The sequence below is a fragment of the Pongo abelii genome, chromosome 20, assembly GCF_028885655.2.
Source record: "Pongo abelii isolate AG06213 chromosome 20, NHGRI_mPonAbe1-v2.0_pri, whole genome shotgun sequence".
Classification (NCBI taxonomy): Eukaryota; Metazoa; Chordata; class Mammalia; order Primates; family Hominidae; genus Pongo; species Pongo abelii.
In genome coordinates, this window is record NC_072005.2 from 53337077 (window position 1) to 53352483 (window position 15407).

The 15407-nt window shown below is 57.6% G+C and overlaps 1 protein-coding gene across 6 annotated transcripts; it reads right to left on the minus strand.

Moving 5' to 3' along the window:
* Window positions 1-2777: 2777 nt before the first annotated feature.
* BBC3 (BCL2 binding component 3) lies at window positions 2778-14891 on the minus strand. Of its 6 annotated transcripts, none has more exons than XM_063719603.1 (4): window positions 14704-14891; window positions 10107-10395; window positions 8513-8703; window positions 2778-3870 (listed from the first exon to the last, which is right to left on the minus strand). In XM_063719603.1, exons 2-4 carry the CDS (start codon window positions 10378-10380, stop codon window positions 3754-3756), a joined length of 582 nt encoding a protein of 193 aa, XP_063575673.1. In that variant the 5' UTR covers window positions 10381-10395; window positions 14704-14891; the 3' UTR covers window positions 2778-3753. The 6 variants fall into 6 exon arrangements, with proteins under 6 accessions (XP_063575673.1, XP_024092179.3, XP_054396758.1 ...); XM_024236411.3 differs by having other exon boundaries at window positions 14433-14890; XM_054540783.2 differs by lacking the exon at window positions 14704-14891 and adding an exon at window positions 12847-12983.
* Window positions 14892-15407: the final 516 nt, after the last annotated feature.

Here is a 15407-nt window from a genome sequence, read left to right on the forward strand (position 1 = left end):
TACAGGCGTGAGCCACTGCGCCCTGCCGCACCCGCGTTCTTCTAATGGGGATGCCCACAAAAGCTATTGCTACCACAAGGTATGTGCATTCTCATCTTGACACCATGTCTTAGTCTGTTTTGTCTTGCTGTAACAGAATTGCGCAGACTAGGAAATGTGTAATGAACAGAAATCTGTCTGGGCGCGCTGGTTCACACCTGTAATCCCAGCCCTTTGAGAGGCCAAGGCAGGTGGATCACTTGAGATCAGTAGTTCAAGACCAGCCTGGCCAACATGGTGAAACCCCATCTCTACAAAAAATTAGCCCGGCATGGTGGGGCACGCTTGTAATCCCAGCTACTAGAGAAGCTGAGGCAGGAGAATCGCTTGAACCCAGGATGCGGAGGATGCAGTGAACTGAGATTGTGCCACTGCACTCCAGTTTGAGAGACAGAGTGAGATTCTGTGGGAGACAGAGCGAGACTCCCTCTCAAAAAAGAAAAAGAGAGAGAAATCTATGGGCTCACAAATCTGAAGGTTGAGAAGTCCCAGATGGTGGGGCTGGTATTTGGTGAGGGCCTTCCGACTTCCTTGTAACATGGCGGAAGGCATCTCATCTGAGACAGAGGGGTGAACTCATTCTTTATAAGGAACCCATTCCCGTGAAAACTCACTGACTTTCATGGTCATGGCATTAGTGCATATCTGAGAGCAGAGCCCTGGTGACTTCATTACCTCTTGAATGTCTCACTTCTAAAATCTGTAGCACTGCAGATTAAATTTCCAACCCAAGAACTTTGGGGGATGCATTCATATGGCAACACACGGTTTTATCAAATGCTTCTCCAAAGTGATTGTTCCCAGTTACCACACCCTGGCCATCCAGATGGGCCATTTCCCCTAGTGTCCCTTTAGCAGCAAGGATAGTTGGGAAAGGGTGGAGCTGGGACTGACCCTGTGTCTGTAAATATTATATAATTATATACCCTGCTTCAGAGTCCCCCTCTGTTGCCCTGGAGTGCAGTGGCATGATCATAGCTCACTGTAGCCTCCAACTCCTGGGCTCAAGCTATGATCCCCCTGCCTCATCCTCCTGAGTAGTGGGTACTATAGGCATGTGCCACCATGCCCAGCGAATTAAAAAAATTATTTTTGTGTGTGGAGATGGAGTCTTGCTATGTTTCCAGGCTGTTCTTGAACTCTGCAAGTGATCCTCCCACCTCAGCCTCCCAAAGTGCTGGGATTACAGGTGTGAGCCACCACACCTGGCCTATACCTTGCTGCTTTTTCTTTCTTTCCTTTTTTTTTTTTCTGGAGACAGTCTCCCTCTGTCGCCCAGGCTGGCATACAGTGGTGCAATCTCGGCTCACTTGCAACCTCTGCCTCCCGGGTTCAAGGGATTCTCCTGTCTCAGCCTCTCGAGTAGCTGGGACTACAGGCATGCATCGCCACGCCTGGCTAATTTTTGTATTTTTAATAGAGACAGGGTTTCACCATGTTGGCCAGGCTGGTCTCGAACTCCTGATCTCAGGTGATTCACCCAACTTGGCCTCCCAAAGTGTTGGGATTATGCCCTTCCTTCCTTCCTTCCTTCCAGACAGGGTCTTGCTCTGTCACCTAGGCTAGAATGCAATGGCACGATCTTGGCTCGCTGTAACCTCCACCTCCCAGGTTCAAGCGATTCTCCTGCTTCAGCCTCTTGAGTAGCTAGGATTACAGACACTCGCGACCACGCTCAGCTAATTTTTGTATTTTTAGTAGAGATGGGGTTTCGCCATGTTGGTCAGGCTGGTCTCGATCTCCTGACCTCAGGTGATCTGCCTACCTCCCTGCTTCTCATTGAGGTCTCTGCCAATCAGGTATCAGCACAGGGAAAGGGCTCAAGGGCAGTGTGTGGCCATGGCCCTGTTTGCAGAAGATGACAGTAGGAGCAACTCTTTCTACATTTACTCAACACAGCTGCTTATGCCCAGCCTGGTTAGACCTCAGGGCAGTGTGCGGAGACTCACTGTGATCTTAGCTCCAGGTGCTCCTCCAGCTGGAGAGGCAGCCTACCGCTGATCACAGTGCAAGGCCAGATGTCCCTTTCTGTCTCTGTGAGGGCAGAAACGAGGTCTGTCTCATGACTCTATCCCAAGAACTTGTCACAGTGGTGCCTCTGAATATCTTATGGGTCATTCACTCATCCATTAAATATCAAGCGCCCCTACAACATACTTTATCCACTGGGGACAAAGTGAGGATAAAGCAACAAAGAACCCCTACCCTCGTGGGGACTTCACTTTTTATTTTGTTTTTGAGACAGGGTCTCACCCTGTCACCCAAGCTTGAGTGCAGTGGCTTGATCATAGCTCACTGCAGCCTCCAATTCCTGGGCTCAAGTGATCCTCCTGCCTCAGCCTCCTGAGTAGCTGGGACTACAGACACACACCACCATGTCTGGCTGATTTTTTTTTTTTTTTTATTTTTGTAGAGACGGAGTTTCACCATGTTGCCCAGGATGGTCTTGAACTCCTGGGTTCAAGAGATCCACCCACCTCAGCCTCTCAAAGTGCTGGGATTACAGGCATGAGCCATGGCACCAGGCTGAGCTTCACTTTTACTGGGAATGGGGATGATGAAGGCTGGGAGCGTCCCAGTCTGGCAGAGCCCAGGCCCCTTAGCCTTTCTTCTGATGGAGCCACAACTGCCAGGGCCCAGCTCTCCCATCCACTCACAAGCAGGGCTCATAGAGCAGAGCCCCCGATCAGAAGCCTCTCCAAGGCCACGCTGCAGGGAAGGCAAGCAGAAAGAGTATCCACTGTTCCAATCTGATTTTATTGAAAAGGAAACATACAAAAATCATGTACAAAAAAAATTAACCAAACATGTACAGAAAATTCATTCCGGTATCTACAGCAGCGCATATACAGTATCTTACAGGCTGGGCCATCCCTCCCCACTCCCAGACTCCTCCCTCTTCCGAGATTTCCCCCCCTCCCTGACTCCCCGTCTTCCCCCCCAGCGCTTGGCCCTGGGGACTAAGGCTGGGGCAGCTTCAGCCAAAATCTCCCACCCCCCAAATGAATGCCAGTGGTCACACGTGCTCTCTCTAAACCTATGCAATGGGATTGATGGGGCGGGGGGCGGTCGCGGGCAGAGCACAGGATTCACAGTCTGGGCCCCTCCTGGCCACCCCCCGATGAAGGTGAGGCAGGCATGCCCACCACCCGCCGGCTGGCTCAGGGAAGATGGCTGGGCGCCAGGCTGGAGCAACCGGCAAACGCGCCCCACTCTCTGGCTCCAGGAGGCTAGTGGTCACGTTTGGCTCATTTGCTCTTCACGGGCCCCCTCCCAGGAGGAGGGGGGGAAGCACCAGGGGCCTGAGGCCAGGCCCAGAGTGAAGGAGCACCGAGAGGAGAGCCCCCCCTCAGTGTCACCCCTGCAGCTGGAATGGGCACCAGCACAACAGCCTTTCCTGAGATGGTGGTGGGCGGCAGAGGCGGGCGGCTCAGTCCCCACCCCCTCGGTCACCGCCACCTTCCGATGCTGAGTCCATCAGCCCTCCCTCCCCTGGCTTCTTGGCCAGGGACCCAGGAGTCCACATCTCTGTCAGTGCACCCCAGGCTGGGCTGGGGCTGGAGTGGCTGCCCTGGCCCGCCCCCGGGACAGGCAGGGCTGGGAGTCCAGTATGCTACATGGTGCAGAGAAAGTCCCCCGCGCTGGCCAGGGTGTCAGGAGGTGGGAGGGGCCTGCCCCCCGAGTCCCTGACGTCCACCGGGCGGGTGCAGGCACCTAATTGGGCTCCATCTCGGGGGCTCTGTGGCCCCTGGGTAAGGGCAGGAGTCCCATGATGAGATTGTACAGGACCCTCCAGGGCGAGGGGCGATGCCGCTGCTGCTCCTCTTGTCTCTGGGGAAAAGAGAGAGAAGGGGCAGTTAGCAGGGGACTGAGTATGGTGATGGGAGTGGGGATGGTCAGCTCCAGGGGCAGTGAGGCAGACAGTCTCGCCCACCCTATTCCAGCTCCTCCCCCTGCCTGGGCTAATGTCCATGTCTTGGAGGTCACATCCTTATCCAGGACATGAGACCAGGAGGCAGAGGACAAACACGGAATGCCTTCAGCAGAGAGCTGGGCACCAAGCGAGTACGTGGCACATGTTAGCTGTGACCACCCCGTCCCTGTTGTACATTTGGGAAAGACATCCCCCAAGGGGCTGAAGGATGGACTGCAACCTATCCTGCCGCTCCCTGCAGGGCTGGCAAGATGAGGAGAAAGGAGCAAGGTGCCCACAGTCTTGGCAGTTCTAGAACAATCTGTGGAAGGAGGAGAACTGGGAAGAGTTCACCCCCCCATTGCAGAGGCTTCAACAGAAGCACCTCTAGGCAACGCTGAGTGAAACCCCTGCCTTCTCTCCAGTGGCAGGATGAAAACAAGGTGGTCTCTAGGACCCTCTCAGCTCCAACATGCTAGGAAGTGGGAAGGCAGGAGGCTAGGTCCTAGGAAAGGCTCCCGACTGATAAAAATTAAAGGCAATACTAAAAAGTGTACAGAGGCCCCGCGCGGTGATTCATAGCTGTAATCCCAGCACTTTGAGAGGCCAAGGCGGGAGGATCACCTAAGGTCAGGAGTTTGAGACCAGTGTGGCCAACATGGTGGAACCCCATCTCTATTAAAAACACAGGCCGGGCGCAGTGGCTCACGCCTGTCATCCTGGCACTTTGGGAGGCCAAGGCAGGCGGATCACCTGAGGTCGGGAGTTTGAGACCAGCCTGACCCACATGGAGAAACCCCATCTCTACTAAAAATACAAAATTAGCAGGACTTGGTGGCGCATGCCTGTAATCCCAGCTACTTGGGAAGGCTGAGGCAGGAGAATCGCTTGAACCTGGGAGGTGGAGGTTGCGGTGAGCCGAGATCGCACCATTGCACTCCAGCCTGGGCAAGAGCAAAACTCTGTCTCAAAAAAAAAAAAAAATACAGGCCGGGCGCGGTGGCTCACGCCTGTAATCCCAGCACGTTGGGAGGCTGAGGTAAGCGGATCACGAGGTCAGGGGATTGAGACCATCCTGGCTAACACAGTGAAACCCCATCTCTACTAAAAATACAAAAAAATTAGCCGGGCGTGGTGGCAGGCGCCTGTAGTCCCAGCTACTTGGGAGGCTGAGGCAGGAGAATGGCGTGAACCCAGTAGGTGGAGCTTGCAGTGAGCCAAGATCATGCCACTGCACTCCAGCCTGGGTGACAGAGCGAGACTCTGTCTCAAAAAAAAAAAAAAAGGCCGGGCAAGGTGGCTCACGCCTGTAATCCCAGCACTTTAGGAGGCCAAGGCATGTGGATCACCTGAGGTCAGGAGTTCAAGACCAGCCTGGCCAACATGGGGAAACCCCGTCTCTACTAAAACAACAAAAATTAGCTGGGCCTGGTGGCATGCACCTGTATTTCCAGCTACTCGGGAGGCCAAGGCAGGAGAATCGCTTGAACCCGGGAGGCGGAGGTTGCAGTGAGCAGAGACTGCACCACTGCACTCCAGCCTGGGCAACAGAGCAAGACTCTGTCTCAAAAAAATTAAAAAAAAAAAAGTGTACAGAGAGCTGCAATCCTCTGCCACTCCCTGTAGCTCCACAGGCAGGCTCTGTGCTAAGTGGGGACCACCTAACCTCCTCCCCTTCAGGTGCAGGAGAAGGAGAAACTCACTTTACAGAAGGTTAAATGATCCTCGTCGTCCTCATGCTACCTGGCAGTGAGTCGCCTGGTACCAGCCCAACCTCCTCAACACTCCCTGGCAACTCTTGGTGCCAGGAGATGGTGGCAAAGGGGGCACATCGGATTGGCATAAGTTACAAAACCCACCACTGTCACACTGCTGTGGGTGCCACCTGGTGAGCAAGCTAGCAGTCACCTAGTAAGGTGGATGGTGGGCAGACCACCCAGGTACCTACTCTGGAAACACAAGAGCGCACCCGGAAATATGCATGATTGGGAGAGGGAAAAAGGCAATAAATAATGGCCGGGCGCGGTGGCTCACACCTGTAATCCCAGCACTTTGGGAGGCCGAGGTGGGTGGATCACCTGAGTCAGGAATTCAAGATCAGCCTGGTCAACATAGTGAAACCCTATCTCTACTAAAAATACAAAAATTATCCGGGCATGGTGGCAGGCATCTGTAATCTCAGCTACTTGAGAGGCTGAGGCAGGAGAATCACTTGAACCCAGGAGGTGGAGGTTGCAACGGGCCAAGATCGCGCCATTGCACTCCAACCTGGGCAACAAGAGCGAAACTCTGTCTCAAAAAAAAAAAAAAAAAGCCAATAAATAAAATCTGAAATATATTTAAAAATAGTCTGGGTGAGGTAGTTCAGACCCATAATTCCAGCACTTTGGGAGGCCGAGGCAGGAGGATCACTTGAGGCCAGGAGTTTGAGACCAGCCTGGGTAACACAGAAAGACCTGATCTCTACAAAAAAATAAAATAAAAATTAGCCAGGCATGGTGGACCTGCCTGTGGTCCCAGCTACTTGGGAGGCTAAGGCGGGAGGATCCCTTAAATCCAGGAGTTGGAAGCTGCAGGGAGCTGTGATTGAACCAGGGCACTCCAGCCTGGGAGACAGAGTGAGACCCTGTCTCTAAACATAAAGTAAAAATACATATCTATCCTAAATATCCATCAATGAGAAAATGAATAAGGATACTATGTTTATCCAACAGAATACTATGCAGCAGTGAAAATGACTTTTTTTTTTGAGACAGAGTTTCATTCTGTCCTCCAGGCTGGAGTGCAGTGGCATGATCTCCTGATCTCGGCTCACTGCAACCTCCACCTCCTGGGTTCAAGAGATTCTCCTGCCTCAGTCTCCCAAGTAGCTGGGATTACTGGCGTGTGTCACTATGTTCAGCTACTTTTTGTTTCTTTTTTTTTTTTTTTGAGACGGATTTTCGCTCTTGCTGCCCAGGCTGGAGTGCAATGGCACGATCTCAGCTCACCGCAACCTCTGCCTCCCGGTTTCAAGCAATTGTCCTGCCTCAGCCTCCCGAGTAGCTGAGATTACAGGCATATGCCACCACGCCCGGCTAATTTTGTATTTTTAGTAGAGACGGGGTTTCTTCATGTTGGTCAGGCTCGTCTCGAACTCCCGACCTCGGATGATCCGCCCTCCTCAGCCTCCTAAAGTGCTGGGATTACAGGCGTGAGCCATCACGCCCGGCCTTAATTTTTGTATTTTTAGTAGAGACGAGGTTTCACCATGTTGGCCAGACTGGTCTCAAACTCCCAACCTCAAGTGATCCGCTTGCCTCCGCCTCCCAAAGGGCTGGGATTACAGGCGTGGGCCACCGCACCCGGCCGAAAATGGCTGTTATTTGTTGTTTCTTTTTTGAGATGGTCTTGCTCTGTCCCCCAGGCTGGAGTTCAGTGACCCTTCATGGCTCACTGCAGCCTCAACTTCCTTGGCTCAAGGGACCCTTTCACCTCAGCCTCCCAAGTAGCTGCTACTACAGGCCCGCGCCACCACACCCGGCTAATTTTTGTATTTTTTGTAGCAACGGGGATCTCATTATGTGGCCCAGGCTGGTCTGGAACTCCTAGGTTCAAGCGTCCTTTCATCTCCGCCTCCCAAAGTGCTGGGATTACAGGAGTGAGCCACGTACCTGGCTGAACATAGATGAATGGAAGCTCTTTTGCCCATATGGTGAATCTGAAGCCTAATATTGAGGGAAAAAGGAATTCTGGGGAGGAACAAAAACTATGTCATACACGCTAAGCTAAGAATGCCCCATGATTCTAAGCCCTGGTTCTGGCCTGGTAAATACGGAGTAAAAGCAACACCTGCAGAGGTTGAGCGAGGCCAACTCGAGAGATTTCCTTTGGATCCAGGCAGGGGGAAGGGATGGGGAGAGTAAGGAGCTTCACCACATGCGTTTCTGCGGTTTTGTTTGGTTTCTTAATAAGCAAGCAATGCGGGTGTAATGTTCAGACTGAACAGAGCTGGCTGGTGGGCGCACGATGTTTGTGATTTCCCATTCTCTGCTGTGGGCTTCGAATATTTGTTTTAAAAAATCGAGGCCGTGCCAGGGGCTGGGGGCGGGGCCTCCTGCGGGGCGGGGCTCCGAGCCCACCCCTGTCGTCCCCGGCCCGCCCCGGCGCCCGGGAAACTGTGTGGCGCTGCGGGCCGCGCGAGAGGGACGGCAGGGGGCGGACGCGGCGCGGCTGCTGACTCACCGGCTATAAATAGCCTGGGATATATGAGCCGCGCCGCCCAGCGCCGCCCTCAGTCCCCGCGGCCGCGGGCCACGGGCGCGCCGCTCCTCTCTGCGGCGGCCTAGTCCCCGGCCCTGGCCCTGGCTCGGGCTCCGGCTATGCCAGCCGCGGCGCGGAGTCCCTGGGCGGCTCTGCGGGCGCGCGATTCCCCCCCACCCACTTACCCCCCACCTGCCCGTCCGCGGAGCGACCCAGCCGCGCAGGGCAGCAGCTGCCGCACATCTGGCGGGGGCCGCCTGCCGCCCCCTCCTCCGGCGGGAAGTCCCACCTGCCGTCTACCCCACCCCCAGCACTCACCCGCCGCTCGTACTGCGCGTTGAGGTCGTCCGCCATCCGCCGCAGCTGGGCCCCGATCTCCCGGGCCCACTGTTCCTCCTCCCCGCGGACTCCCGGGGCCGCCTGGGTGGGACCGCCCGCCAGAGCCCCCGGGGCGCTGGGCACGGGCGACTCCAGGTGCTGCTCCGCCAGCGAGAGCGAGGGCTGAGGACCTTGGAGAGGCAGAGGGGCGCGGTCAGCACCCACCACCCCTCCAGGCCTCGAGGTGTCCGGGCCTGCTTCCCTCTTTCCCAGCCACTGCTCCCCGCGTCATTTCTAGTGATCCCATCGCCCCGTCTTAGAGTCAATTTCTCAGCTTCTCCTCCCCAGGCACCAGAAAGCAAGAAGTACCTGGGGACGCCGCTCTGGGGTCACCTGTCTGGCCAGCTACGTCCCCACGGCCCTTGTCAGTGTGGAAGGTAGACGGCCAGGCAGGTGACCCCGGGGGTGGTCAGGCTTAACGACCTCTATTTCCCAAAGGTGCCACATTTTGCCTTTTCCATGTAACAGGCAGGGAAACTGAGGCCGGCCCTTAGGGAGTATTCCAAGGTCACACAGGGATACAGTGACTGACCCCACCCAGATCACAAGCCTCAGGTCTCCTGCCCTCTCATGTCCAACCACAGGGAAGCCACACCTCCGGATGTGGCAGAGGCCTAGAGACCAGAAGGCCAGAGATTGTGGCAGCTTCAGAGCGCGGGCCTGGGGGGCTGGGACGCGGGAGATGCCTTCCCGCCCCCCGCCCCTTCTGAGCGCCCTAGAAGGCTCCTGCCCTCCCGTCCCACCAGCTCCTGGCCTGAGGGTTCCCTAAGGCCTACAACCAGGGCCTCAGTTTCCACATCTGTGACCTTGGCCTTGAAATCGGTGTCCCCTTCCAGGGCTTCCAGGAACTGAGTTAGGGAAGTTTTCTCTTTCCTTGCTCCCCTTGGGCTGCCGGGACAGGATGGGGGATGGGAAACCAGGACACACTTTCCCTACAGCGCCTGCTGGCAGGGATGGGGCTCCACGGGCACCACAGGGTTAACAGCCCATCAGGCAGGGGACCTTTAACCCTTCCCTCCCCAAGACTCCCCCCTCTCCCCGAGGGGACTTTCCCAACACAATGGCCCCTCCCCCTCTCCTTCCTCCGCCGGGACTGCGGAGAAGGACAGCCCTGGCCAAAGAGATGCAAATAAAGGCAAAAGGCCCCTCGACCCCTCCCCAGAGCCCAGAGTTGACAGTCCTCCCGCTCGGCCCACACTCTCTGCAACAGGAATCCTCCAGGGGGTCTAGAGGACCCAGACTGGGGGAGGGGAGCTGGGATGCAGCTGTTGCCCCAGGCCCGGAAGAGACAGTGGGCTGCAATTCGGGGACTGCAGTCAGATTCCAGGAGGGACTTCCCACTTGACCTCCCCTCCACCCCCGGCCTCCGTCTTCCTGCTTCTTGCAACACAAAGACCGCATTGGCCACACCCTCCCAGTGGCCCGGCTGGGCCCGCCACCTCCCCCCGTCCTCTCCCACTTCTCCAGTTCCTCCGAGTCTCCGGCCCTCTCTCTTCCCGGCTCCTATCGCCCGGGGGGCGGGGCGGGCACTCACCGTCCGGGCGCGGGCCTCGGGGCCGGCTGCGGGGACCCCCAGGCCAGCGGGGGCCCCCCAGGGCGGCGGTGACGGCGGGTGGGGCGGTGGGGGCGCAGAGGTAGGCAGCGGGCAGCAGGGCGGGGGCGGCGGGGGCGGCGGCCAGGCCGGGCTCGCAGAGGCCGCAGGACACTGCCGAGGGCACCAGGCGGCCGAGCGGGAAGGGGCGCGGGCCGTCGCGGGCCAGGCCCTCTACGGGCTCCGGGGAGCTGCCCTCCTGCCGTGCGCGGGCCATGGCGCTCCCTGGGGCCTGCGGGACACGGAAGGAGGAGCAGGTCAGCAGGGAAGTACCAGGGCCCACTGTACCTCCAGCCTACCCGGGGTCAGGACCCAGATGGAGAAGAGTGGAGGTGTGTGTGCATGCGGAGGGGGTGATGGCCCCACAGAGACACGCCCAGCCAGGGGATGACACCACCGGGTCCTGGCTGGCCTGGAGAGCCTCCCGTGCATACGGTGATGGGCACACAGGAGGGACAGGGGGCACACAGGACGGATGGAGGGGTCTAGCAGGTGTGTGTATGAGGGCTGTGACAGTCCCACAACACAAACTCACTACACTTGGGACTCACAGCATGGGCTGGTGGGGACAACTTTCCCAACACAGCGACGGGCACACAGGGAGGGCAGTGAGGCACAGTGAGGCCCCCACAGCACACACACAAGGACTCACACGGGACTGGCCGGCCTGACCGCCCACCCCACCTCCCACTCGCACACAAACACTGAGATAGCCCCAGTCTCGGACATCACTACTCAGTACACACGACACACACACACACACACCCCGACCAAAGCAGGAGCATCCAGACAGACCATCACAAGCACTCTACATACTGCGCACACTGGCTGGCACCATCCATCCCCACACATCCAAACTGTCAAAGTCTCACACACTGACCCACTGTTGATATGCCCGGGGCACATGCAAACACAATGCAGCCATTGCAAACACAAACACACACACACAAGCTAGGCACTGCCTCAGTTCCCAAACATGCCCCTCTCCACACACACACACTCACTCCAGAGATAAGACCTGCACACCTCTGGACTCACATATCAACACAAAACAGACATCCACGGACACACATACATCAACACCCCCAAAACACACCCACATGTCACCAACTCTCAGGACACACGTAAATCAGGCACACACACACAGACACATGCCATCAGACCTCAACACACCACCAGACACCAACCCACCCTCCTCACGCAACCCTCAAACATCACCAACTGTCAGCAACACACACAAACACACACACACACCCTACAGCTAACTCTAATCTCACACAGCCCAGCAGCACACACACCTAGCGCACCCACAGAAAACACTGGTCTCACGTGACTGACATAAACACTACACACACGCAGCCCACATGACACACATGAGCCAGCCGATCACAGTGACAAGCCCCTCAGACCCAACACACACACACACACACAGCTCAGACACAACCCCATCCAGAGGCTGCCAGCAACACCCACCGTCTACACTGCATAGACCCCACAGATCCTGGGTCCTCAAATCCCAGACGCTGATGCCAGACACACAAGCCAAACCCAGACTGAAACAACCCCCCACCACACACATACACACACACACACACACACACACACCTGACAACTCACACAGACACCTGGACAGAAAACAGACATTTGCATTTAGCAGGCGCAACATCACAAACGCTGGGCAAAAGACACATGCCCCGGAGATACAGAGACGGCCTCAGCCAAGACAGAAACACACGGGCAAGACACACACATAAACACACAAACAGCTCACTCCAGCAACACACACACACTACAACCTCCACACCCCAGCACACGCAGGCAACACAGACCCCCAGTATCACTCCGGAACAGCACACACAGACAACTCTCACCGACAACACACGCAGGTCCACCCACCCCACAAGCAGGGCACCCACAGACAGAACCCCACACAAACAGGCGCGGGGACTCACGCAGACACCCCGACGGGTCAGAAACCCCAACATTCCTCCGGATCGACACCACCACTCCCTGCAGAACCCAGCACAAACTCGGAGCCAGACACGCGCACACACCCAGGCGAGACACCTGCAGATCCACAACCCCGCACACGCGCGCTCCCACGGCGGTCCCAGACACCCCCCTCCGCTGTCACAGCCCCCCCTCCGCTGTCACAGCCCCCCCCACCGCCGCCACGTGCGCCCGCCCCGCCCGCCAGGCGAGCGCGGGGCCAATAACCGGCTGTTGCTGGGGCGCAGCCCCCGCCCGCAGGAGCCGCAGACTCCACGGCCCGCGAGCCGCCCCCCGTCGCCGCCCCCAGCGGGCGCGCGCCCTGGGTGTGGCCGGCCCTCCGTGCCGCCCCCCCGCCCCTCCCGGACTTTGGGGGCTGGGGCACCCCGGGGTCGACCCTCTTCCCCGGGGCCGCACTGGCCGCCAGGGGGCGCTGCCGAGCCCGCACCCCATTGTTTGTAAACAAACCCGCCAGACCGCCGAGGCACCTGTGCGCCCAGACCGGCGCCCCAACGCCAAGCCGCCTCTCACCCGGCGACCCTGGCCCAGGGTCCCTCGCGGGGTTTGGTGAGGCGCGGTGTGGGGAGGCAGGGCGCCGACACTGCTCTCCGCCTGCACTCCCGTCACCTCCTCCAGGGAGTCCACCCGGCCTGGCCGATCGCCGCCGGAGAGGATTCGGGGCGCGCACACTCACCCCGGGGGCATGAACACGCCGGAGGGGGCGGCGGTAGGGGGCGGGCGGCTTCCTTCAGGAGGGCGCGCCCGCCGAGCGCCGCTCTCCGCGGCGGCTGCTGCTGTGGCTGTCGCTGCTGCTGCCGCTCTAACTGCAGTGGCGGCTGCTGTGGCTGTGGCTGCTGCCGCTCCCCGGGCCGCAGGCGCGTCCTCGTCGTGGCCGCCGCTGCTGGGATCGCTGGTGCCGCCGCCGCCGCCGCCAGGCGCCCGCTCGCATGTGGCTCGCGCCGCGTCTCAGGCCGCCCGGCGGATCCCGGGCCCGCTCCAAAGCCGCCCCGCCCCGCCCCGCCCCGCCCCCGCCCGGCGGGTCCCACGCCCCGCCCCCGCGTGACGCTACGGCCCCGCCCGCCCGCCGCGGACAAGTCAGGACTTGCAGGCGCGCGCCGCGCCCCCCCTACCTCCGCGCCGGGGGTTTCCCTGCAGCCGGGCACCGGGCAGGGCCTGGCCCAAGGCGAGGAGGACCCAGGCGCTGTGCGGCGGGGTGTGGGGAGACCGCCCAGACACCGGGACAGTCGGACACACACACTGACTGGGACCCACAGATCCACACCCACAGCGATGCGTACACAGACCGACCGACGGGCGTTCCAGGGTCCACAAAGTCACGTGCAGGCAGAGCCCAGAGGATGTACTCACAGACACAAGGCCACAGTCTCGCAAATCCACACCATGGACAGGGGCATGAGCACACACACTCACATACTGATGGGGCTCACACACACACCCAGACGCAAATGCACAGACTCACTAACAGGGTCCCCTGGACAAGCAGACGGACACAATGACAGGGCCACACACAGTTGCACAAACACCCACACTGATGATCACACCTGGGCCCACAAACTGTGTTCACAAACAACCCTACCCAGCAGGCACCCACACCACACACACGGTGGTGCAACCACACAGACATAGGCGGAGTGCTTATCAGGAAACACAAACTTGCTGATAGGCACAGGGAACACACACACACACACACAGACACCTGTTACAGGGATACCTGGATACACGGCCAAATCCAAACCACACTCCAACAGGGACATACACAAATGCACTCACGCAATTTCACAGCTGACACATTAAAACTATCAGAAACTGACATTAGCCCGACACGGTGGCTCACACCTGTAATCCCAGCACTTTGGGAGGCCAAGGTGCGCGGATCGCCTGAGGTCAGGAATTTGAGACCAGCCTGACCAACATGATGAAACCCCATCTCTACTAAAAATACAAAATTAGCCGGGCATGGTGGCGCATGCCTGTAATCCCAGCTACTTGGGAGGCTGAGGCAGGAGAATTGCTTGAACCCGGGAGGCGGAGGTTGCAGTGAGCCGAGATCCTGCCATTGCACTCTAGCCTGGGCAACAAGAGCCAACTCCGTCTTAAAAAAAAAAAAAAAGAAAAGAAACTGACATTCAGAGACACAGACCAAATCAGACATAGAAGAAACTGACCACCGACACATGTCACAAAGTCACACCTGTGACAGCTTCTTGCTAGCTGGCCCACTGCACACACATCGGAGCATGCACACCTGGCCACACTCACCACAAATCTGGCAGGGGACCCACGTCGCAGAAGAAGCCCTGGGCACCTGGCATGGACATGCCTGGGCAGACCCCATGCCAAATTTCATCCTGTCTCATAGCTTTCCATTCCGTTTCTTTTTTCAGTTTCTCATTGTTACTTCCTGCCCTGCTGTGGTTTGGTGAGTTTTGTCCTTCCTTCTTCCAAAGCCGTGGACTCCTGTCTCCTCCTCTACACTTTCCATCCTTACTGGGTCTCACCCAATCCCAATCGCCTCACCAGAGTGACTCACCTTCCAGTGCCTAGCGTGGGGCTGGCTGAGTAAAGATGTCAGACTTCTCAAACTTGACTGCCTCCAAGTACACACTCTTAGCTCCCCCAAGAGATACACGTAATCTATATCTCACATGAAATCTCCCCATTTGAAACATTGGGAACTCCTCAGTTTTCCTCCCTCTTTCGCTTTCCCCCCCTTTCGCTTTCCCCGATTATTCATTCTCCCTTCCTTCTTCCTGGTGTTTTCTAAACTGTGGGTCATGAGTAAACCATGGATTATGACATATGACATCACTTACATGGATCTTACTTTTTTTTTTTTTTTGAGACAGAGTCTCGCTCTGTCGCCCAGGCTGGAGTGCAGTGGCATGATCTCGGCTCATTGCCACTTCCGCCTCCTGGGTTCAAACAATTCTCCTGCCTCAGCCTCCCTAGTAGCTGGGACTACAGGTGTGCGCCACTACGCCGAGCTAATTTTTGTATTATTGGTAGAGATGCGGTTTCGCCATATTGGCCAGGCTGGTCTCGAACTCCTGATCCGCCTGTCTTGGCCTCCCAAAGTGCTGGGATTACAGGCGTGAGCCACTGCACTCAGCCGCCTTCTTTTTTTTTTTTTTTTTTTTTGAGACGGAATCTCACTCTGTCGCCCAGACTAGAGTGCAGTGGTACGATCTTGGCAAACTGCAAGTTCCGCCTCCCGGGTTCACACCATTCTTCTGC